Source organism: Amphibalanus amphitrite, unplaced genomic scaffold, assembly GCF_019059575.1.
Source record: "Amphibalanus amphitrite isolate SeventyFive unplaced genomic scaffold, NRLGWU_Aamphi_draft 000145F_arrow, whole genome shotgun sequence".
Classification (NCBI taxonomy): domain Eukaryota; kingdom Metazoa; phylum Arthropoda; class Thecostraca; order Balanomorpha; family Balanidae; genus Amphibalanus; species Amphibalanus amphitrite.
The window spans coordinates 31,687-55,021 of NW_024881640.1; the positions used below are offsets into that span (position 1 = coordinate 31,687).

General features: G+C 49.7%; 1 protein-coding gene across 1 annotated transcript in view; it reads right to left on the reverse strand.

Annotated features, from left to right (window-relative positions):
• The window catches only part of LOC122382688 (otoferlin-like), a 73,790-nt gene that overhangs the window by 16,832 nt on the left and 33,623 nt on the right, over window positions 1-23,335 (reverse strand). The window contains exons 9-25 of the mRNA XM_043368351.1: window positions 21,960-22,116; window positions 19,780-19,966; window positions 18,105-18,291; window positions 17,791-17,895; window positions 15,373-15,488; window positions 14,520-14,697; window positions 13,295-13,491; window positions 10,600-10,794; window positions 8,006-8,122; window positions 6,551-6,703; window positions 4,402-4,602; window positions 4,037-4,153; window positions 3,639-3,773; window positions 2,781-2,942; window positions 1,696-1,823; window positions 907-1,075; window positions 114-266 (exon numbers count right to left, since the gene is read on the reverse strand). Of these exons, the coding sequence (XP_043224286.1) occupies window positions 114-266; window positions 907-1,075; window positions 1,696-1,823; window positions 2,781-2,942; window positions 3,639-3,773; window positions 4,037-4,153; window positions 4,402-4,602; window positions 6,551-6,703; window positions 8,006-8,122; window positions 10,600-10,794; window positions 13,295-13,491; window positions 14,520-14,697; window positions 15,373-15,488; window positions 17,791-17,895; window positions 18,105-18,291; window positions 19,780-19,966; window positions 21,960-22,116 (2,657 nt within the window). The remainder of the gene's footprint in view (window positions 1-113; window positions 267-906; window positions 1,076-1,695; window positions 1,824-2,780; window positions 2,943-3,638; window positions 3,774-4,036; window positions 4,154-4,401; window positions 4,603-6,550; window positions 6,704-8,005; window positions 8,123-10,599; window positions 10,795-13,294; window positions 13,492-14,519; window positions 14,698-15,372; window positions 15,489-17,790; window positions 17,896-18,104; window positions 18,292-19,779; window positions 19,967-21,959; window positions 22,117-23,335) is intronic.

The window sequence follows — 23,335 nt, forward strand, 5'->3', positions numbered from 1 at the left end:
ATAGAAGAAAAGTGCACACGAAAACAATCAACACGTTTTATCTCATTCAATAAACTCAAAGCTTATCACCTAGTCGTGACCTACAGGCCACCCATTTAGTCGTTGGTACTTACCGCCGAGGCGGTGACGGCCGGCTGCGGGCGTACCATGTACCGGTGGATGTTGGAGATGATATGGGTCCCGACCAGGGTGAACCGTCCGAAACTGCGGCAGTCCACCACTCGGATAGTGATGGGCGGGCAGTACACCTCCTCCTCGGGTAGTTCCTGGGGAACAAGTATCGATAGTGATGGGCCAGTACAACTCCTCCTCGGGTAGTTCCTACGGAGAGAAAACGCACGGATAGTGGTGGTTTGTTAAAGGACATCTCCATTCTCCACCTCGGACAGCTCTTGAGGAATAAGGCGTATCCGAACAGTCATGGGCCAGGGGGCTATACCCAGAGGAAATCGAACTTATTAATCCACAGCGATAAATTCCTCCAGTGAATCTTTATCAGCCGCTATGTGAAACACACCCATATGAACCGAATCAGGAAAACGATCGACTCATGCATACCGCTGAATATAGGTAGAACTAAGTCTAACCTAACCTAAACTAGTTAGCCCAGCAATATCTATGCAAGATGACGGCTCCCAGGACATAGACTGGCATGCTTAACTAGTTCACTGATAGTGTTGCACTCAAGGAATACCCGCGGGAGGAAGCGGCAACTAATAGAACATTTTGGTGGCAAAGACAACACAATTTATCTTACAGCATGATGTCAAAGTATGCTAAGTGGTTAAAGTGAAACACAATCCAACTTATCAAGTGCGCTGCGGAATGTGAAAGTTTGCAAGTTCGCCATCATAACACGGAAGACGTTGAGCTACGACCTCCATGAATAATACCAAATCCACTCACCAGGTCCATAATTTTCACTGGTGACGGGAAGTTGGGGTTTTTGCGGTAGTTCTGTATGACAGACGACTGCAGGCTGTTGCCGGCACACTCCACATCCACGCGAGGGTTGTCCACCGTCAGAAAGTGGATCCTCCGCAGCGCGCGCAGACCCCAGAACAGCACCTCGATTCTGTCAACATCGAAAAGATTTATAACACAATCCTCGACTTTTCAACCTCACATAACCTAACTAGCTGCTGTAGTAATCTGTGCAGACGTCCGAGATCTCGGGGTAGCACCGGGTGACCCGCGGTAGACCCTGTTACACGGAGCCCACCCGTGTTGTACGACCCAGTCAATCAGTGATGTCTGACTGCTCAGCTGCACAGCTGCGGGGCACTGCCGCGGCCCGGGGAGTCAGTGGGCTCTGTTGGTAGTTTCTATCGGTAGTATAATATAGTGGAGGGCCCTGGGTAGACCTGTGTCCGCGCATGGGGTCGGTAGGTCCTGGGGTGATCCATGCAGCGGCTGTCACGGCATTGGATGGTGCACTGCATCACTAACAACTGGCACTGGCGGAAAACTGACCAGTGGTGTAACTGTTATTCCCAAAGTACGCCGACACAAACATTTACAGGAAAGGAAATCCGTCACATGAAAATATTCTTATATGTAAATAACTTCAATATAGTTCATGAGAAGGAAAAGTTCATTTCAATGAATAGAATTTAGTGTCCGTACTCCTGTCTGGGATAAATCCTCCGCATATTTGAGCTAACTACGAACAAAGGTCAAAGTGTACCCACGCACCTGTACTTAACCAGCGTCGGTCGGATCTCCTTTGGAATGGGCATCACGGGCCCGGTCTCCCTGCTGGAGTCACGGTACTTGGCGGGGGGAGGGGGCGGGATATCGGCGCCCCTCGGGTCGTCACACACCTGAAATAGAAACGGGTAGAGGAGGAGGGTCAACACGGGAATGCAGACAATTGAGGTATGACAAAATGGATTGAGTCGAGGGTCGATGGTCTAAGTTTGAAGATTGGCACTCATTTTGACGTCTGTCAAGGTAACATATGTATGTTTGTTTGCATGCATGTCGGTCTGCTATGAACCATTATTGGGACTATTTTTGTCCATTGTCCACTGTCCCATCCACAGTCGTCGATATTTCATCTACCGAAATGGCTAGCGATTGAATGTTTGTGACAGCGTTCAGACACAATACAGCAGGATGCCGACCTGGAATGGCCCATAGGGACCAATTATACCGCTGATAGCCTGAAACAAGCCGCAGTGACAAGGCATCACCAAACGTGTCTCGCGTCCATCAGAGCTCGTAAAACAGTTTTTGTCCGATAAAGAAGGCTTCTAAATTCGACACTGTAGCTTGTTTCGTGCTGTATTCCCGCGCCAACTGAGTGTTGTAGCTACACGTATCTAACAGATGATCAAAGCCAGGGGAGCGCTTAGTGGAAGTGGTGCTGCCCCCGACCCTGCATAGTAATCCGCTGTCCACGTACTAAAAGCTCGTTTCCGTGCATGATTAAACGTTCAGATGTGCAACATGTTTCGTGAGTCGCGCTCGAATATGACAAGGGTCACGGGGCGTGGGATACGGACAATACAGACCGTATTGATTCTGAGGACTGGCAACCGGTACACAATACACATACATATAACGGGCTCAGCCCCGGCGACTCACTAGGATGCCTGCCCAGACCAATGTCTCCCCCTAATTCCTATCATCCTTCCGGCTCTGCAATGGTCTTGTCGACCGAAAGGGCCTAACCCAACAACAACAAAAAAAAAAAAAACAATACACATAACTACACTCGACCACCAGCAAACAGTGAAGTCCCTATCAACAGCCCCGCCTTCCCCATCCCTTCTCACCTGAAGCAGCTCAAACACGGCCAGCAGATCACCGGCTGCCTCTGTACCCCTGACCAGCTGGTGCCATTCGAGGGGTGGTGGGAAACGCGGCCGCTCGTACGGCTCGTCCAGCAGCTTCAGGTGAGGTCGGGCCATCGTGCGTCCGATGAACTCTGCCTTACCCTGCCGGGGGAGAGGAGGGGCTGACGGTCATACGGTTTAGTTTGCTGGTAAATGTTGCATCGAGCTAGTTTATTAGCCGTGTTAGCTTACCAGCTCGTCGGAACACTGGATGTTTTCATTCGGCAAAGCTCACAATTTTCCTTTAAACTCCATTCGACCAGACTTTTTCACCTAACTTGTGACGGTCGGAGCTACTTCACCAATGGGTAATGATCATTGATCAACATCCAAAAACCACCTGCCTCAGGCCGCTACGTGAGAAGTTACATCTGAAGAGCGGAGTTAGACTAAGAACACACAAACAAGAGCACCAATAACCACCACACCAGCATCAGTCGCTAGCTGGCTGTTGACTTACACATCACCAGCCGCCAACAGATCGCGGTCACCACCGGAGCGAACCAGTCGCAGCCGCCAGCGTGGACTGTGGATCTGTCACAACTCACACAGCACTGCGCACAGTTCCAGGTACCGACACGGATCCCAGGACTAACTAGCCCTAGAGATCTTATACTGACAGCTCCCGGCACTAACACGACTTCTCACTCCGCGCCACACTTGTCCCACTCTCTGCCGTACTATATTAGCGAGCGCTGCGTCCTCAGGATAGCACTGAAGCAACTATTCGGCTCCCTGTCGTACTATATTAGCCCTCTGCGCGTTTTCAGACACTCACCGTCTTTTTTGGACACTTACCATCTTGTCCTGGTCGAACACCTCGATGACGACGGTCGGTGGCTCTCGGCAGATGGCCTCGGGACTTCCGTAGACGGTGACGTCATCGATGAGCAGCAGCTCGTCCCAGGTGGGACTCAGCGTCTCGTCAATCACCTGCACGTGCACAATGGATCCAAGCGGGTCGTACATGCACAATTATAACAACTTTATCATTTTTATTCAGCATATTTGCTCCAAGGCCTCCAAGCATCATCGATTACTTTGAACACGATGTGACAGACGGGCTGATGCTACGTCCACTCGTAAAGAAAAGCCACTTGAGAAGCTTTGACTACCTATTCATGTCATCCACAAATGGCAATAGTGCGTCGTTGTCTGACTATAGCAGTGCAGCTGAGGTGTGGCTAAAGTCTGACCTGCGTGGTGCGACTGTGTTCGCCGAACACAATCCTGGCGAACGGGTCGGAGAGACCGGACGAGTCGGAGCCGATCAGGGAGCGAGCCTGGTACACGTGAGCGCGCAGCTGGAACGTCTGTGAACCGAGGGTAAAGGGTTATTAAGAGCGATCCTGGTACTCGCGTGAGCGCGGAGCTGGAATGCCTGTGAACCGACGGGGTGATTTGAGAGCGGGCCTGGTACAGTTGAGATAAAACAGACATTGCTGGGGGGTCTGTGAGGTGCGGACCGACCAGAGCGATTGCATGGCGCAAAAAAAGTAAGCGTTACTTCCAGTATAATAGTTTCGCCAACTAATACAGCGATAATTTACGGTGCCCTCACCTGTCTCTCCACGTATCGCAGAGAGGTGGGCGGCATGGCGTTGGGTCGGTCCGAGTTACGCAGCTCGTGGGACATCTCATAGCCCCGCGGCAGGCCCGCGTAGAACGTGCTCTTGTGCTTGGTGAGGCCGAGCCACATGTAGACCTGCAGTTTGGCCTGGATCACCCAGCCGCCCGAGCCCTGACCGCGCTTACCCGGCAGCTGGAAAAAGGAAGGGAAATGAGCTTAGCGATTGGTGCTTCGAAGACAAAAGAGAAATGAGAATTAGGATGGCAGCACATACAAAGACAGAAAAAGCGAGCCGAACCTGTTTGGTCTGCTTTATGTTGCAATTAAACTAACAATAAGCAAAACTCATAGGATTACGGATTATGGACACTGCGACGATACGGAAGCACATCGCAAACATCGCACTTTCGATGCCATTGCTGTGCGTTAGACGGTTTCTTAGGACATCTTAGCAATCAACAGATATGACGAAACAATTTGTAAAACGGACGCGCTGAAGCCCAGCTTTTTACTCCGCCATTATTTTCTTTAAGGTTCACAGCCCCAGCCTGCCAACGTCATCCGCAGAAGCGCTCTTCACGCTTTCATGCTCATTATGCTCGCGGGTTCATTGGCTCCACACCGGGAGAGTTAGACACTTACTGAAAGCGCGATCTATCACACTACTATTTTCATATTTAACTACCTGTTAGAGTAAGTTCACTGAAGCGTCAACTAATCTAACTTACCCACTCACCACACCGGGGGAGAGTTTGCCAATAGTGCTAATCAGACTGAGTCCCGGAAGGCACCTTCGTGAAGGCGGATCAATTAGTGGCCGAGGTGGGTGACAAACAAGAGTTCAGAGAAGTCCGCCCGACGAGCAGAGGCCAGAACAGCCTCCACGCACGAGAACGTCACATTTTCCACTCCCAGCGGAGAGACGAAATGTGCCTTGATGGCTCAGAATGGTACCACTTTTTTATCCAGTGTAGTCAGCACTCAGCCCTAGGGAATCGTATCTGGGTGAAAGACCACGCCTGTGCCAGTCGACATGTCTCTAACTTCCACACCACTTTCCGTAATATTCCTCCGAAATGCTCCCTCACTCCCATACTCGTCTCATCTAATCAATAAACTCTACCCCCGACCCAGCGTCACCTAAGACCCAGGCTCACACACGGCACGACAGTCACCGTAAACAGCAGCAGGACCCCTGGAGGTACCGTGTGTTGATAAAAACAGACGCTCGTCGGTCCGCCGACTCCCGTGACGTAAACAACGCCATTACCGTCCGTGTCGACGGGGGGTGGGACAGTCAACGGGACGGGACGGGACGACAATTTTCGTCAGGGCAAGAGATGGGACAGGTCTGACAGCGGGACAACACAGGAGGGACAGTAATTGGTGTCAAGGGGAGATGTGACGGGACGAGACGGACGGGACGGGACGGGACGGCTGTTGTCAATGGGCGAGATGGAAAGGGACGGAGCAGGAAGGACAAGACAGGACGGTCATTGACGTCAGGGCGATATGACATGAAACGGGGCAGGATGAGATCGAACAAAACCGGAGTCGAGACAAATACACATAACGGACGATTGCGAAGGGACGCTATGATACAATCGGGTACTAAAACGGAAAGTACGGGATAGGACGGGACGGCTGTCTTCGGCTGATACATTGCTGGCGCCGGCCGTCGGCCTAGCAGCGAGCAACAAGTAGATAACGGCCGACAGCAGCTACAGTGTCACCACCCCGGAGACCAAACTGCCCAGTCGTTCTTTTTCATCAACGTCGTTTAAAAGCAATGTGATGACACCGGAAAATACAAATAGGCTCTAAAAGGAATGGCTCGTACAAAATATTTGGGAGCCTTCAAAACAAGATGCATGGTTCCGTTCTACTCTAGTTTCACTTTTGAAACCAGGGTTCGTAAATTCAAGGATGAATATAGCCAGCGACGGCCGTTTTGTTCGCGGAAGGATAGTTTGGCCATGCTTTGCGATGTCCCAAGGGGCGGAATCTTCGGCGCAAAAACGAAGAACTGAATGATAGTGTCCTTTACTTTGTGGGTTATACAAAACTGACCCTCGAAAACAGTAGGTCTCACCACCATGTCACTGACCTTGCGGAAGAATGTCACCACCATGTCACTGACCTTCAGGAAGAGCGTCTGCACCTTGCCGCAGTGCTGGCCGGCCTCTTCTTCGACCAGCGAGTGGAGCAGGCTCCTGGCCCGCAGTCGCTGGTAGGCCACCCGCTTCCCGCCACTCACCATCCATATAAACACGTCCGGCAGACTGTGCTGCGGCTGTGGAGAGGAGGGAGACGGAGGGTTAGATACGTAACGAGGAAAAGTAAGAATCAATCCCGTATTCAAGGACCCTTTGTGAGAATGTGAAGAGTGCGGAAGAGGTATGCTATGCAGTCCGACACAATGGGATAAATATTCAGAGAGAGAGGGGGAAGACGTGAAATGTTTCAAAACTATTTGCTACGTAGCTCTGTCAGCTTTTATCAGCCCGACATTGAGCAGGACACCAGACTAGGTGTCACGGCAGGACAAAACATTACCCCAACTTCCGCCAACATCTGTTCTGGATTAACAATCATAAAAAGACTTCGCAATCCGAAAGCTCGTGACCCTGTAAGCTTGGACTATGACCGGAATTAGTGACCGAAGATGCCGCCACGTCCTTTGCCCTTTACGCTACGTCTGTGGTAAAGCAGCATCATGCAGAATATTTACGAGCTAACTCTCCAGACATCAGGAAAGTCGCGTCCACCGCATCTCCAGCAGCTTAGGGAATCAGTAAAGACAAGCCCCATCCGCTGTCGGTCGACCGTTCACTTTCATCTGCCCCGCCCGTGACCGCCACCGACCGCCAGTTCTGATCAGCCGCTGCCTCCCGATCGCTCCCCAAACTAAATAAGTTAGCTGGGCGACCGATGACGTCACGGTCTCCTTTGAAGTCGCCGCCCGGGGAGACCGTGTGTATTTATAGGGCTAATTGGAACAGCTCGGGCTAATGAGAGCTGTCAGTTGAATCACACATGCCGTTTCGGCGGAGAGACGCTCGCTTCCCATGAGATAAGAAGATGAATCGGGTTCGTTTCTCGAGATGAATGCAAGGTATTATTGCCACTTGCTGGAAATGAAGATGCTCATCTGCAAAGCCGTAACTTTTCTTATGATCATATTATTCAGTGGGAGAGGCATAGCGTTGGAAGATATTGAGCTATTAAGTCAGAAATTACGCAAGTCCATTACCTTTTCTCGTCTTAATTTTCGAAGTTAGCGACGCATTAATTTTCTAAAATGACTTAGTTGATGAAGATAGAAGTCTATTCAAGCCCACCTCTAATGTCAAAAATGTAAATGTTGTGTGAGAGACATGAATTACAAACTATTTACGATAAACAAGCAAACGCACCTTTTAAATCAATTATATAAAAAAACATCAAAGGCGCCCGGCCTCGTCATAGACATCCCCAGCGCCTTGAAGCAAGTCCTCCTCTATGAACTGAATTATGAAACTCATCAGGTCTAACGCACTGAAAAGTAGGACGGCACCGTTCCGCTAAGACCCAGCCCGGCCCTCTGAGCACTCACGTCTTCTGTGAGGAACCGGAGCCGCTGAAGGAAGCTGTGGGCCGTTCTCAGTTTCTCCTTGACGTTTGCCGGTGTGACGAGAAGTCTCAGTCGCCGGGCGTTGTCCCCCATCGACTCCTGAGGAACCGATGGCATCGTTACACTCGACAAAGGCTTGGCGCTTGGGAAATACCTCACACTTCTAGCCAGGAGCTGAATTATACTTGACTGTCCTGTCTCAAAGCAGCGCAATTTATTGCGTCCATATAGTGGGCAATAGAAACGCCAATTAGTTCAGCATACACATACACATAAAGAGATGTTCAAGTGTTATGCCAAAAGGTTTCTCACTACATTTCCGAAGTTTGGACGTCGGTCCATGTGAAGTTATATCGGAGAGTATTAGGGTTTTACAGAACTACGACACCGCCAAATTGTGCCATTCCATATCGGGCGTGCTATGACAAATGGCCAGCGCAGGGAGATGATTACAGCAGTTAGTCGCGGCTCGGCGACACTGAACTCCGGCTACAGAACGATCGAGAGTCCAACTTGGGCGCCACATTCGGCCGAGAAACTGGGCGACCTTCGGTGGAGGCATGGCGGAGGCAGTTCACAATTTTGTTACTGTTGTGGGCTGTGGCTTTAATGCAGCACATCATATTTCGAGCTAAGTGGAATGATGATTAACGAAAAAAGAAAAAATACCTACAACTGGTTTTACTTGACACAGGTACTAACAAACCAGCATACTTGAAGACGCTTTTATTACGAGCGAGCGAGCGCAGCGAGCGAAGTGAGTCTTTTCAATATAACGGAAAAATCTCAGTATGAGCGGCCCGGCCCGGCCCGGCCCGGCATGTAACGCTTTTGAGAGGCTTATATCTCAGCAACCGCTGGACCGATTGGCCTGCGGTCTTTTTTGCTGGGTAGCCCCATCCCTTCTACCCCGTAATTGACTACTTTTGATACATATCAGTGACCGTGGTGGCACGTGCCACGTGAAAAGTCAAGGGTGTTCAAGCTGTTTTGCAAAAGTAGTGATTTTTCGAGGCTCATATCTCAGCAGCCGCTTGGGCGATTGACTTGCGGTAATTTTTGTAGGGTAGCAGCATCCCTTCTACCCAAAATAGGATACTCTCGATGTATGTGGGTCACCCCCAGTGCACGTGCAAAATACAACAAGAGGTGCCAAATTTGTTCCCATTTCAGTAACTCGGTAATTACTGGGGCGATTTCGCTGAAACTTGGCGTACAGGTAGGCACCCACCAGGCAATGCATTCCCATGTGTTGCGGTTAGGGTGCTAATGCACGTGCGCACGTGCAGGGGGCGTTTCCAGATCTCGAGAACGGCTGGGCCGATTGCGCTCTAATTTGGTGCACGGTTGGGGACCAGTTAGTAGGGTGCCGTGCAAAAGTCATTTTGGACCCCGTTTGCACGTGCGCACGTGCAGAATGCCGCTTCCAGATCTCAGGAACGGCTGGGCCGATTGCGTTCAAATTTGGCACACCGCTAGCGACCGGTTAGAAGGGTGCTTTGCACAAGCCCGTTGGAAGCACCCTCTCGCCCTTCCGCACGTGCAGGGCTCACTATCTCGCTCGCTCGTTCTTCGCCCAAAAGGCGTTTTACTGGTGATAAGTTCTGTTAAATCCTTTGTCTTTAGCGCGGTTTATGATAACCTATAAGTCGCCGGCAGCTAAGCGTTTTGCCAGGATCACATACCGAAGCCCTAGACAATTGAATTTGCATACGTAAATCAAGTCCGCAATTTCCAAGCCTTTGAACAGCCTATGCATATGTATTTTCATGGCTCATGAGTAAATATTATAGTTTCACACTAATGTCACGTTCATTTACCAAATAGTATATGACATTGTAAAAAGATTACAAAAAGTTTGCTCGAATTATAACTGCATAACATGTGCATAACAGCCACCAAGGCATTGCACTGCTTAAACTTTCAGAAAAACAGCTTCGCACGCACGAACTGGCGGCGTCTATTGCATTTTCTGGCGCCTGCTGTGTGCTCACTCGAGTTTGCCTGTAACCACACGGGCCGTGCCATTACGGGACGCAAACAACTATAAGTGGCGACCGAGACCGGTCCGCTGTGTTTGCTTAGCGCGGCCAAACTTAAAAGGCGGTCGCACCACTATATAGAACAGCGGTGGCTAAGTAGGGGTAATACACCGCTCGAAAGGGATAAATAATGTTATCTGACGGGTATTGGAAGCGCAAAATATTAAACGGTTTTAATATTTGATGAAGACGATTGATGGTGCATGGAAATGAAATGTTGTTGCTGTGCGTCGTGCGAGGCGTAAATGAAGTCCCGTTCTACAACAAGAAAAAAAAATGTGCATTGTCCTCTCTACGGTACCGTAGAAAGATGTCAGCCCATGAATGACATCAGCGCTTATAACGGCGTATGACTTCCATCAGCTCAGCATGGTCTATTCGTCCAAGCCGAGTTTAGGCTATGTTGCAGCACTCTCAATTTGATGGACTCCCTTCTCGCATAAATCGATATCTACACTCAATACCAGCAATCAACAATCTCTTAGGGGCATCACGTCTGGATTCACCAGCTCCTGAAGGTCCCACCGAACTCACCAGCTCCTGAAGGCACCACTGCACCCTCTCCTTGTCGAGTTTTGTTCGTCCGGTGACGGGCTGACTGGAGCAGCGCATCACGGACACGTATCGGGCGCAGTCGGCACACAGCTGGTCCAGGCAGGCCTTTAGGCACTGGTCGGCCGACGGGTCCTCCTCTTCGGAGAGGTCCTGGGCCTCCGACAGACACTCGTCCTGGAGGGGGCGGGGGAGGGGGGTCAGAGGGGGTGACAACTGCCGACACTAACCTGACAGACGCTCTTCCTGGAGGGGAGGGGGAGATAGCGGATGATGACCGATTGACAATTGACAAGACACTCGTCGTGGTTGAAGACAGAGGGCGATGACAGACTGCTAGCAAACTGCTGAGACACTCGTGAGACAATGTGACAATGTGGAGACAATGTGATATGATATACTGGAAAGACTGACAGACTGCTTACATAAACTCGTTCTGGGACAGGGTTCAGAGGTTGATGACAGACACTCTGGCAGCCACAAAATCTGACTGACTGACAAGATGATTGACAAAGTGACAGCCATACGAATGACTGGCGGAAGCAGGATTCAATTACATATATTGCATCTATGTCGGATGTTTTGCTACCGTCTTTTTATCGCTGACTGGCCCCGATAAAATATATATTTCTGCTGAATCAATTACCTCCAGTCTCCACTCATTGCCAGAGCAAGCCGTCGATCTGCTTGCAGGGTCGTACTTGGGTCGTACACAGTCCCTGGCTCTCGTGATAAGCCGCGGGTTTGTGTGGTGTTGTACGACCCCCGGCTCCCGTGATACGCCGCGGGTTTGTGTGGTACTGTGGTGTTGTACGACCCCCGGCTCTCGCGATAGGCCGCTGGTTTGTGTGGTGTTGTACGACCCCCGGCTCTCGCGATAAGCCGCCGGTTTGTGTGGTGTTGTACGACCCCCGGCTCTCGTGATAAGCCGCGGGTTTATGTGTCAGCAATTTACCTTCTCCGCACGTGTGCCGGTAAATTTTCAGAGGTCCATGGCAGCCGGTGGCGACTGCTGTTCATTTCGTACGTGCGCTAATGGCTACAGCTTGAGCTGGGGGTTAGCCTCGGACAAGCGTAACCGTTACACCCCGCTGTGTTGAGCAGACTCAACACTGGTCGGAACGATTGAGGGGATTGGTGGAAGGCGTCACAGGCCCGGAATAGGCGTCATGTGTTCTGTCGCGCTCAGCAGGGCCGTTGGGAACGCCATTAGATGCAGATGAGGTTAATCAAACGGGAACGTGCCAATAGCAAAGGGCGAGACAAGCCGTAGTGTGGATGGCAGGTAATCCATGGCACAAAACAAATGGCGATAGTTGATTGCGTAATTACGACCGTTAACCCTCGCCCATGTAGGGGGGGGGGTTGGTGCAACCCCCCCCCCTGAGGTTTTTCGGAAATAGTGCAAAAACGGCGGCGCGCAGCGCCGCCAAATTTTGGGTACCTTATGGGGCAAACCTTGCGCATCTTTTGATAAAAAAAAAAAAATTGACCGGGTCATGTCAGGTCACGGAGTTATGACGTCACAAAGGGAACAGCCTCCGGCCGGATTTTCACAAACTGAGTGCCAACGCCCGAGGTTTCCTGCCAGTGGTACGGACATCGGTTGATGGATCGTGATGAAACTTCCCATGCATGTTGGGGCAAGTATTGGCTATCATATGGTATAAGAAACTTGACCGGGTCAGGTCAGGTCACGGAGCTATGACGTCACAAGAGGAACAGCGTCCGGTACTATTTTTGAAAAGCGCCCGAACCACTATTTTGCTAATTCTTGTCACCTCAATGGGAATATGCAGCAATATTAGCTTCTATAGGGAGCAAATGGACCTTCCAAATCCAAAAATACAATCAGATCTCAAAAATTTAAATTTTGATTTTTCGAATTTCTGCCGCCGACTGTGACCTTGCCGACTTCCAGCGCTCCCAACGCGCCATTTTTAGAGCTAGGGAAACGAAATACATACCAAACGATAGAGAATTGATCAAGGAACACGATAGTGAAGGTTTCAAGTCGATATCTTCCACCGTTTTGCCGCAATCGCCGCAGAAAGTTGAAAAAAGTCTATTTTTCCGAAAATTTGACCTTTGACCGGTCATAAGTAGGTCAAATGTTGACCTAGGACCAAAAAATATACCACCAATCGCGAGATCTCGGCGAGAGCAATCCGTTGGTTTTTTCCGCTAAGCTCTACGACGGTCCGTTTTCAAACGCCAAGGGGGGGGGGTCGCACCAACCCCCCCCCCCCCTGCATGGGCGAAGGTGGCAGATCGCCGTTTACGGGCGAGGGTTAATGACACCATGCATCATTAAATGTGATCCCAGCTGTCAGCACAAACGGTGTGTACTAAATAACGACAGTCGACACGATGATACACTGGTGTCGTTTAATGAATATAAATGCAAATTGTTTGCTAAATTTGATATTGAGGAGCTGTCAAAGCAGGTGCACACCAAGGAATCTAATAGAAAACAGCTACAAAAATGTATTGATGATGGTGTTCCCACACCTTGATCAGCCTTCAAAATGCCATGAACGCCAGCCAAAATGCCAGCCATGAGGTTTCAGGGTCAGCCAACGAGCCAGGCTAGGCTTACTATGCAGCGCTGACCATGCCCACTGCACAAACAAAACGACTGCTTCTCTCGTCCATTCCTTCCCCCCACCCGACTGACCAGTTTCTCGGCGATGCGCGCCAGCAGGTTGGAGTGGTACAGTCGCCGCCGATGGTCGTGCCACACGCTGCGTACGTGAAGACACGGCTTGTTGTCCCAGTAGGGCAGGAAGTAGTACAGTCGGTCGTAGCTCATCGGTTTGATGGGGTGAGAGGTGGACTGGTAGGGTGGTGTGTCGGCCAGCACACTCTCCAGACCTGGAGGACGGAGCGAGTCGGTCAGTTTGGGGAAAGTACTGCCTTCCAGCAGCTAATGGTGTTTACTTGACGTAATCCGTTTGTGTTTGAAACAGTGGCGTAGGCAATTTCCTTCCCCTTGCCATTCTGTTTCTAAATATTAGTCAGTAAATTCACAAGACAAGGGATGTAACGCATTCAATCTGAATATTTTAAAGCCCATGCTATAATTTAGGATTTTGTCCGCTTCCTCAGGAGAGTCACGGTGGAAACGACAGCTAGGAAGCTAGGAGGAGTGAGGCTACGCCGAAGCTGCCTGCAAAACAGCACTGTCAACTGGACCAGCACTATGCCGCCGAGGAAGCCACTTCTTCCGTCTAGGGTCATCGAAAAACCTACCGCCAGAGTAGCTTGATGCTTCTCACAAGAGATGCACCCTAGGCACTCAAAAGGAACGAGCTCCCTGAATGGCAGAAACCTTGATATAGTGCCTACGACTTTAAGCTCCTACTTGCAGTGACGTGAGAAAGCGGCCTGGAAAGGGATTCACGCCGAGACGGAAAATACCGCTAAAGAAAATAAAGTCGCGACGGCCAAATGCAAGACCCAATAAACAGAATGGAGGAGTGCGATGCATGCTATGTTGATGAAATGTGAATGCTTCGTCGCAACTAACAAAGAAACAGTTGCATCGCATAAGATCTCAGGCTTAAAAAAAAACATTTAAAAAACAAAAACAAATAAAAACAAATAACACTAAGGAAGACGCAGTCGGGGCATTGAGTAAAAAAACCTGAACTTAAACTGTTGGAGATGGACAGTACCGACAAGATAATCAGTTTATCGTCCAACAGAGCATACTCAGTACCATGTAATCCCCTGATAATTGCGGCTGATTAGACCGGTTTAACGACGCTCGAAGTGAAAATGACCGACCGAAAGTGACAGTATGACCGTCCGGAAGTGGTGGTGTGACGGACCGGAAGTGGCGGGTTCCGACCGGAAGTGGCGGGTTCCGACCGGAAGTGAGCCGTTCCGGCGGAACTGACCGGGGTCGTCGTCGGTCCTCTCCCGGCGCGTGGTTGTGTTGTGGCCGTCCATGGTGTTGCCGTGGTTGCCGATGCTCAGCTCAAAGTGGATGGGTTTCTCTCCAAGTCTCCGAGGTATCATGGTGGCCTCGAGGATTGAGGCGAACAGGAAGAACTCCTCTGGCTTCCCCAGCTGACTCTGAATGGAAACACGAGACGTCAGCCAGGCACAAACGCGCATTCTTTCGCTATTGCTCTAAGGTTACCAGCGCCACCATATACCTACCCCACCTAAGTGCAAACACGGGCAACGTGAGAACGATGTTGAAGCGAAGCATGTGAACACATTTCATCCCATTATGCGAATTACACGCATAAAAAACGTTTATATTCTTCGCACACACGCTCAAGTGACATTTAAACAAGCTGATCCCCGCCTCATTCAACAAACAAACGCTTGCAAGTAACACTGTGAAATGGAACGAGGCCCATAATTCAGCCCCAATGCATTTTAAAGTTCTGAGAGACCCAGTCCTGTTCCCCCAGAGGCCGATCTAACTTTGAATGAGTTCTAGGTTCAATAGCAATTCTTCAGAGCGGGAGCGGCTCTGCCCGCACACACGCTGCCGAAATGGCTTAAACAATAGATAGGGAAGCGGCAGCGGCCAAGCAGATCGAAAATGAATGTCATCTGATGCGACTGAGGCATTAGTTAGATAGAAAATTGTCAGGCACAATGGAATTTGAGAACTAAGAACGTTAAAATATTTTCATTTTTCAAGACTTTAAGCAAATATATGTGGAAACATAGATCTCTGTACAACCAAACATAGGTCTCTGGTGAATACTTTAAACAAACTACACAAAAACTGACCTCAATCATGGCCGGCGCCGGTTCCACCTCGACTTCCGAGGGGGCCGGTTCGACCACGTCGGTGACTTCGGTCCGTACAGAGACCAGTAGCTGGGCGCGGTAGCTGATTCCCTCGCCTGTCAAAGAGCGATCGTAAGCTGCCGGCGGGAGGTGGCCTTACCTGGGGTATAGATGATCAGGAGTGACTTCTGATCTTACCGGGGAAACGCACCTGGCCAGTGGCCTCTGACCTTACGCGAGGAACACCTGACCAGAGACCATGACGTCTGGTCTTACCCAGACAAACAAGGACAGAAAGTGATCTCCGGTCTTACCCGGGGAGCACACCTAAGCAGGGACCTCTGACCTTTACCGGGGACACACCTGGGCACGCCTGACCTCTGACCTTACCGGGGAACACATCTGACCGCTGACCTTAGTGAACAAAGCGCGGAGAGCGAACGGCAGGGTAGTAGCAGTCTCGATCAAACATCAAACTGCAGCGTCGGCCCCAGGGAGGGAATTAACTGACGGCTGCCGACGCTCAGCTCAAAGTGGATGGGTTTCTCCCCCGGTCGGCGAGGTATCATGGTGACCTCGAGAATTGAGGTTTGTTTGTTTGTTTTGTTTGTTTTGTTGGGTTAGGCCCTTTCGGTCTGATAAGACCATTGCAGAGCCGGAAGGATGATAGGAATTAGGGGGAGACATTGGTCTGGGCAGGCACCCCAGTGAGTCGCCGGGGCTGAGCCCGTCCAGAGGACAGGCCACCCAGCCCCAAGGCACTCACTGCACCCGGCTACGGGGTGCGCTCCCTCGGGAGCAGCGGTGCCGCTCCAAGGGAGCAGCCCGCATGAGATAAAGTTGCCTGTCCAGCCCGGAGGGGGGGGGGGGGGTTGTGGCGTGGAGGAGAAGGATTTCAGTATCCTGAGGATAGAAGCACGGATAGGTGAGAATTGAGGCGAACGGGTCTGGTCACAACAGTTCTTAACTGGTCTGTGTGCTACGGTTAGAACACTTTATGGCGTATGGTGTTATATCGGTGAATAGCCATTGCATAGTTTGGAATCGTCTATCTACCCAAGTTTTCCCGACAATTCTGTGGTGCCGGGACGTTCGAATGGGACGTAAAAAGAGATAGAACTGTGCGAATAGAGTATACCCCACCCCAGTGCCTTCAATCACCTTGCTTAGTAACCCAAAGTCAACAAATTTTAGAAAAAAATGAGTTATAGGACGAAAGAAACTAATGTGCTGGTAGCATGAGAATAGAGCATTCAGAAGTACAGTCTCGACCTTGTATAAATTCTGCAAAAAACATTATTTCCATGTCCTTTTTCTCGCCAGACAACTAACAACAAAGAAATAATTGCGTGCATGGCATTGACGAGCAGTCTGCCTCGGTTCCGGTCATATATGTTTGCCAATGTCCAGTAACAGGCTGTTGAATAGGCAATTACCGTATCCGGTACGGGTAGACGCAGTCATGTGGGACAGCGTCTAGCGGCTCCCAGCAATGGGCACTAGCCGCTTCAAATGGACACTGTCTGGATACAAGTCTTCCTGTCCCAGAATCTCCCGCTCTAAGCACCAGGGATGAAAAGAATACGGCACGCATGAAAAATAATGCATGTAATGTAATGACAAACGACTTGATTGAGAAACAGCATGAATATAGTTATGTTCAGTTTTTTTTTCGTGACGCCTTCATTATGTGCCAAATTGCCGAATTATTGCGCTCTATCAGTTCACCTGTAAGGAGGTAGCACTCCGTTCTTAATGTACCCATTGACTTCCGTACCGATCTAAGCCGAACCCACTTTCCACTCCATGTCTAAGACGATAAATGAACGGTCGTTCGCCGTCTCATGCATCTCTACTACTTCAATCACTTCTCACTCGACTGAAGAACCCATATATGCAAATATAAAAGCATTCGCACGTATACATCACCCCATACGTCTCGACCTACACGATAAAGAATGTGAGAGTGACTGAGTTTCAGACGAGATTGGACAGCTTCGCTGGCGAACTGGCTGATTGGTAGGGAATTCAGCCCATGTGAACGCCCCTCTGATCCCCGTATCAGTCGATCAGTGGACTGGGGAGACGCGGGCCTAAGCTTCGGCGTCTGATCGGTTCCCGGAGCGACACAAAACTCCCCGCCTCAGCAGAACGGCTGCGAGCTGGCTAAGCCAGTGGTAGGCCGGCTGTGAGACCGACGTTCGTTTGTTCGTTCCGGAGCCCGCAGAAATAACACCGGGGAATGGAGGAAAGGGCAACGGCCGACACCCAAGTGCGTGATGGAAAAATACGGTTAGAGACAAATACTAAAAAAAAAAAATGAAATGAATCGAACACGACGGATGTCAGTAAAAATGAAAAAAAAAGACTATCGACATACTCAATAACGTTTTGAACGCAGTGCCAAATGGGACTTACCAAGGCCGTTGTTGAGCGGCGAATGCTCGTCAAACCCTGGGAACATGTAGTCTCGAGTTGAGCCATACATGTGGACGTAGGCAGGGCCAAACGTAGGCAGAAATCCTGAAAGAGAACAATTTCATTGTGAAAAATATGGGCCACATTACGAGAGCAGTGAGAAAAGAGATGCACGTTAGGTTGTGTCAGTGCATAAATTTTACTCAGCTATTGATGATTAAAAATGATTGGGCAATGTCTGGTAATAAGACAATGGAGTTTTTTGGCACCGTTCTAGCTAAATGGAGATGTGCTGGCCATTTCACCTATCTTACCACGCTCGCCATCGTTGCTGATCGTGTTGAGATCCAGAAAATGTGTCCCGATCAGTGTATCGTTCACAGTATCCATATCCTTGAGCTGGATCTTAATCCGCTGGCACAGCGGTGGAAACATTTCCGTGAAGACGATCTGCTGGTTCCAATGTGGCGAATAGCAGCTCTTCTTCACCGATGTTCTGCCCTGGGGAGTGAAACGTAAAAAGCCGGATTATTCAGAATGTCCGTCCGACAACATGAACTTGCGCGAATTATCGTGACAGACACATACAGAATTGAGACCAATATCTCCTACATAGACAGCTAACCATGCAGTACGGTGCCATAGTGTTTCTAGGATCCACTTCCTACCTACAAGAACCCAATAAATAACAAAAGATGACATCCAGCCAGCGCCGGCGTCGACTTTGCTACCTTAAGTTTCGCAATATAGTTCACTGTGTCCATTCTGGCGATGATACAGGGCTGATTGGAGTGCTGGGCTCTCCCATTATTCAGTACTGTGGTCGACTATAGCACTGTCGGGGATTGGTCGGGACGGTAGCGATAGAGCTCAATGTCAGTGCCGACAGAACTACATGTTAAACCCGGCAGGGCTCCATGAACAAGGGTGCTATCCATGAAGTTTGCTATATTGTTGGAGTTTTCGGTATGCATTTACATACCTTGTAGTTTCGTCTGAACGATCCGATACGACGACTACTAAAAGCATAATGGATTTCTAGCAAATGCATGTGAATGCACAAAGAAAAATAAAGCGATGTTTTGAAGACTGTGTAGAAATTCCATTCAAAACCGTATTCCAAGTTCGTTATTTCGAACTTAACTAGCATTATGGCTTTAAGTGGATAAACCCGCAAGTCAGTGGCGACAGGAGTCACTGACACTGACAGCGACTTCACGACTCCATATAAGTATCGCCATGACTCCATGGCAACGACATTGTTATCCACCCGTGCCGGCAAGAGTCCGCGTCAGTGGCGAAGGCCGGCAGGGTTCCATGGCAGCCAGCTGCCGGCCATGATTAGGACGATGTGCGCCGCGCAGACAGGGAGAGTAATATGGGGACGGACATAATGGAACGCTATCCGCCGCAGAGACACAATCTCCTCTATCTGTGACGTGAGCTTCAGGAGTTGCATCAGCGAGATGGTAACTTGTGATACATAATAGGGGAGCGACCGGTATTGCGTGATGACATAATTAAATGAAAAATAACCGTTTTTTTTGCCATTGTGATGTAAGAGAGCTGCTTCATCAAATAATCCCTTGTTTCAATTTGGGGGGAAATAATGGTGATTCCCCTTGCATCCACACATCTCCCACACCTGAAAATGCGTGTACTGTGAGGGGAACGGCGGATTTAGCATGTTACTCAATTCTAGCTCACAGTAAAGGCATCACATTCCCATGATGTGATAAGATTGATTAGTGAATAGATGTTTGGATGGGCGCATTGAGGAAAAAGTGGACCTAAAAAGGTCGAGAGCCATTCCCACTGTAATATGGTGAAAATGAGCCAATATAAATTTTCAGCCAGATTCAAAGCAAGGCGAAGCCTATCTAAAACATATGTATATTCGTTCACATGGACTACTAACATTTCTAGAAGCAGGACGCTTTCAAAATACCGCGTGCTTCAGCTGCAGTGGAGGAAGAGCGCAGCCCTTACTGTGAGCCCGGCGAACGAGACCCGCACGTAGGGGTTCACCAGGTCGCTGTTCTCCCCGGTGAGGGCGCGCTTCACGTTGGCCATGAGCGAGGAGTTCATCCGGGGCAGACCGTCGGCACTGTGTATGGTGACGGAGATACGTGCCCGCTGCCGCTCCGCAGTGACGCCGTCCGGTAACAGCAGGTTCCTGTCGCAGCACGGAGGGAAAGAGGGGGCTAGTTAGGTGTGAAGGGGAGGGAAGGGATCTTAGTTCGAGACTGTGAGAGAAAAGAAACCGGCAACGCTAGACTGTGGCAAGTATAGAGTGTATAATATAAGTATAGAAATTAGCTTAGCAGAATATCAGTTCCAGGAGCGAAGTGACCCCCATCAGCCTATGGGCGTGGACACGTTGTCCGTTTTAGAATGCGGCGCACATTGTAATTGTCCAGCTGGTACAATGCACATAGTAACGCTGCAAACAACATCTCAAGTAAGAAGCACACTGCGACCCCCACCAAACACGATTTGGCAGCACTGTAATGACGCCTGCTGGGCGTGAAGTTTTCCCTTCACCATAGGGTTTACACACAAACTGGTCAAAGTTTGAGCCAGGATATAGTAGTCTAAAAATGCAAAAAACGAGCAAATTTTGGCATCAATAGATTCAGCATTTCATCGTGTGCCTCAAACTGTCCATCATTTGGCCTCAAAGGAGGTAAAAATTGTTCAAAATCGAAGTTGAAAAGATGCTTTCTGAGCACATAATCTGGTAGCAATCACGTGACCTGCCATAAGCAGCTTATCGATAATTTACAAACATAATTATTAATATGCTGCTTTAAACAACATTAATCATACATTTTGAGCTTTCAGTACTTTAAATAAGGTCAAAACATCGCAAAACACAAAAGTTAATACAATAGTCACGTGGGTGTCAGGAAATGTCACAGGTGCGTCAAATTTGTGACTGGGGCTTTACTTTCAAACATCGGATCTACCTGTTTCTTATAGGTATCTTGGCACACTGCGCGTTTTCCCGCTACACACATGGCACGAATAACGCCCGACTAATTGGCTGGTCGATGAGGCGTGCAAGCCCGACATTGCCACTCCGCGAAGGCAGCCGGCCGCGGAACACAATAGCTATTTTGCCTGTCTGATATATGTAATTACGTCCGAAACGTGGCGAATACATCGCAGTGGAAGGCGCGTAGTTTGGTGACGAGTGATGACGCTCGTTGCAGGGATGACGTAGGAGCCACGCAGCAGAATGGCATTCGTCACGCAAATGCCTGGCAATGGCTGGTTTATTTTGGTAGCACTGAGCGCAAATTACCGAGACGTCAATATATGTAGCCACTTTATTACACATCATTCCGGGTTATTTGTAGTAGGCATAGCATACAGCTGAGTGGTGAACGCATATGGTGCTGAATGGAAACTGATTGGAAACAAATTCAAATTGTGTTTGACAGACTTGGCTGTGCTGCCTTCGACAGGCGCAACATCAAAGCAACGCAAAACAAATATTCAGTACGTTATAACAAGTGTTGAAACCAGATCTTTCGCAGGGTACCAAACAGGCTTCTATAGCCAACATCAAACGCTAAGTTTTATAGATGTATGCCAAGTTACTAAGACATCCCCATATTTCATTCTCGATGAAATACTGGCTACAGATGACTTTCATTTTGTGTTCTGGATTGATGATTAAATCATGCATGTCTTGGGTCCCTTCCGTTTACAATTATTTGTGGCTCTTTAGAGCCCTGATTTGTGGCATGCAAAGCCACTCAATTTTGAGACATTAGCCGCTGGCCGCGTCTGCAGCGCGCCACTCACGCCCCCCGCGCGCCACTCACGCCTCTATCTCACCACTCATGTTCCAAGCGCGCCTCTTTCGCCCTTAGCGCACCACCCATGCCTCCGTCGCGCCACTCACGTCCCCAGCGTGCCACTCACGCCCCCAGCGTTTGACATTGTAAAGTGTCATTTTATTTCGTTGTTTATGTTGCATTCATGTTAAGTATTGGCTATCGTTTCTGCAGAGAGGTGCTTTAATTAAAGAATTTTATTCTTTTGCACCAATCTGATTATGCGTTTGTATCCTGTGTTCTGCTTCTATTCTTGAAAAATAAATGTATTGTATTGTATTGTATTGTATAGCGCACCACTCACGCCCCCAGCGCGCCACTCACGCCTCAATGTCGTCCTCATCCCTGTCGGTGCGGGTGGGCGCCTTGACCGTGTCGCCCTTGCCGATGACGCTGATGTCGCACTTGAGGTAGCCCTTGGGGCCGCCACACGGGTCATCGGGGTCCGTCAGCAGCGCCCACTTGTGGTAAAACTGGTGATCTGTCGGCAGGGTGGGACATTGGAGAGACTGAACTGGATGATTGGGATTCAACGAAGCCGGCATCTGAGATGCAAATTCAGGTGAAAGTTCGATCAATGGTAAGGCTTGTGATAAATATATCGGGTACTTGAGAACGGCTATGTCCGACTTCTAAGACTTCATAAGCGGGTTTAGCATTGTCTCTAGGAAACTGAAAAGTTTTGAACAAGCTAGTCGTCACATCTAACTCTGAATAATAAATGAATTATGTCTTATCTTGATATAAACATACGTTTGTGGGGCTGAAATCAGTGTTAATAGACTTACGTCGATTCTAAGTTGGCTTCCTTCCGTTCTAATTAACTTACATTGATTGCACTCCACACAGCTTATATTAAATAAATTGCGATATTACACGCAATTTAATTTCCTTGACATTTCGCCGTCTTTGAAGTGTCAGAGTCACTCAAATCAGGGCTCGTCGTCGCGTGCACGCTGCCGCCGGCGGCGCGGCGACCGCGGCAGACAGTTGTTGGATCATTGGCTCCTGCCCGGGGCCACTGTCCAAATGGACACGTATTGGCTCGGTAAATGACAGTGAGTGAGCTCGCGTGCGCCGGCCCGCCGCCGACGCGTGCGTCAGGTGAGCTGAAGGGTCGACGACCAGCGACTCAGAGCCACTGCGCCCGCTCCACCGTCTCCAGAATGCATCTTTGATCACGGGTGTAATTCGCGCGGAGCACCGGCCGCCGATCTACCTCTGGGTGGTATCGATTGCCCCCTGGACTGCTGGTCTGGCCAGCGGCAGAACACGAGCCTCAGCCGCCGGAGAGCGGGCCAAATGGCCCTTCATGGACCGCTCTGCGCCCCGGGCCGCCCGCCGAGAGCGCTCCAATTGGCGCAGCACCGGCCCGCCAGAATGGCTAGCTCCCGGCCTGATTGGGTCGCTGTTTCGATAGGTCCTTTACAGAGCGAGATGAAAGGAACGCCTAGATTAGGCAGCGTTTGGCGATTGCGGGATATCGTTTCAGCAATGACGTCGTAGGATAAACTTAGATATCATGATACTGCTGACTTATGTAAGACGAACACATAGTCATTCTATTTATGTAGTAAAGAATGAACAAATGAAAACCAAGGGCAGAAAAGATGCTTCCAGCCAGCGCCACAACAAGCAGAATAGTTGGCGACCGACAGTTAAGCGTGAGTCGGAGCGACGCAGATTGTGTCGCTGGCTGC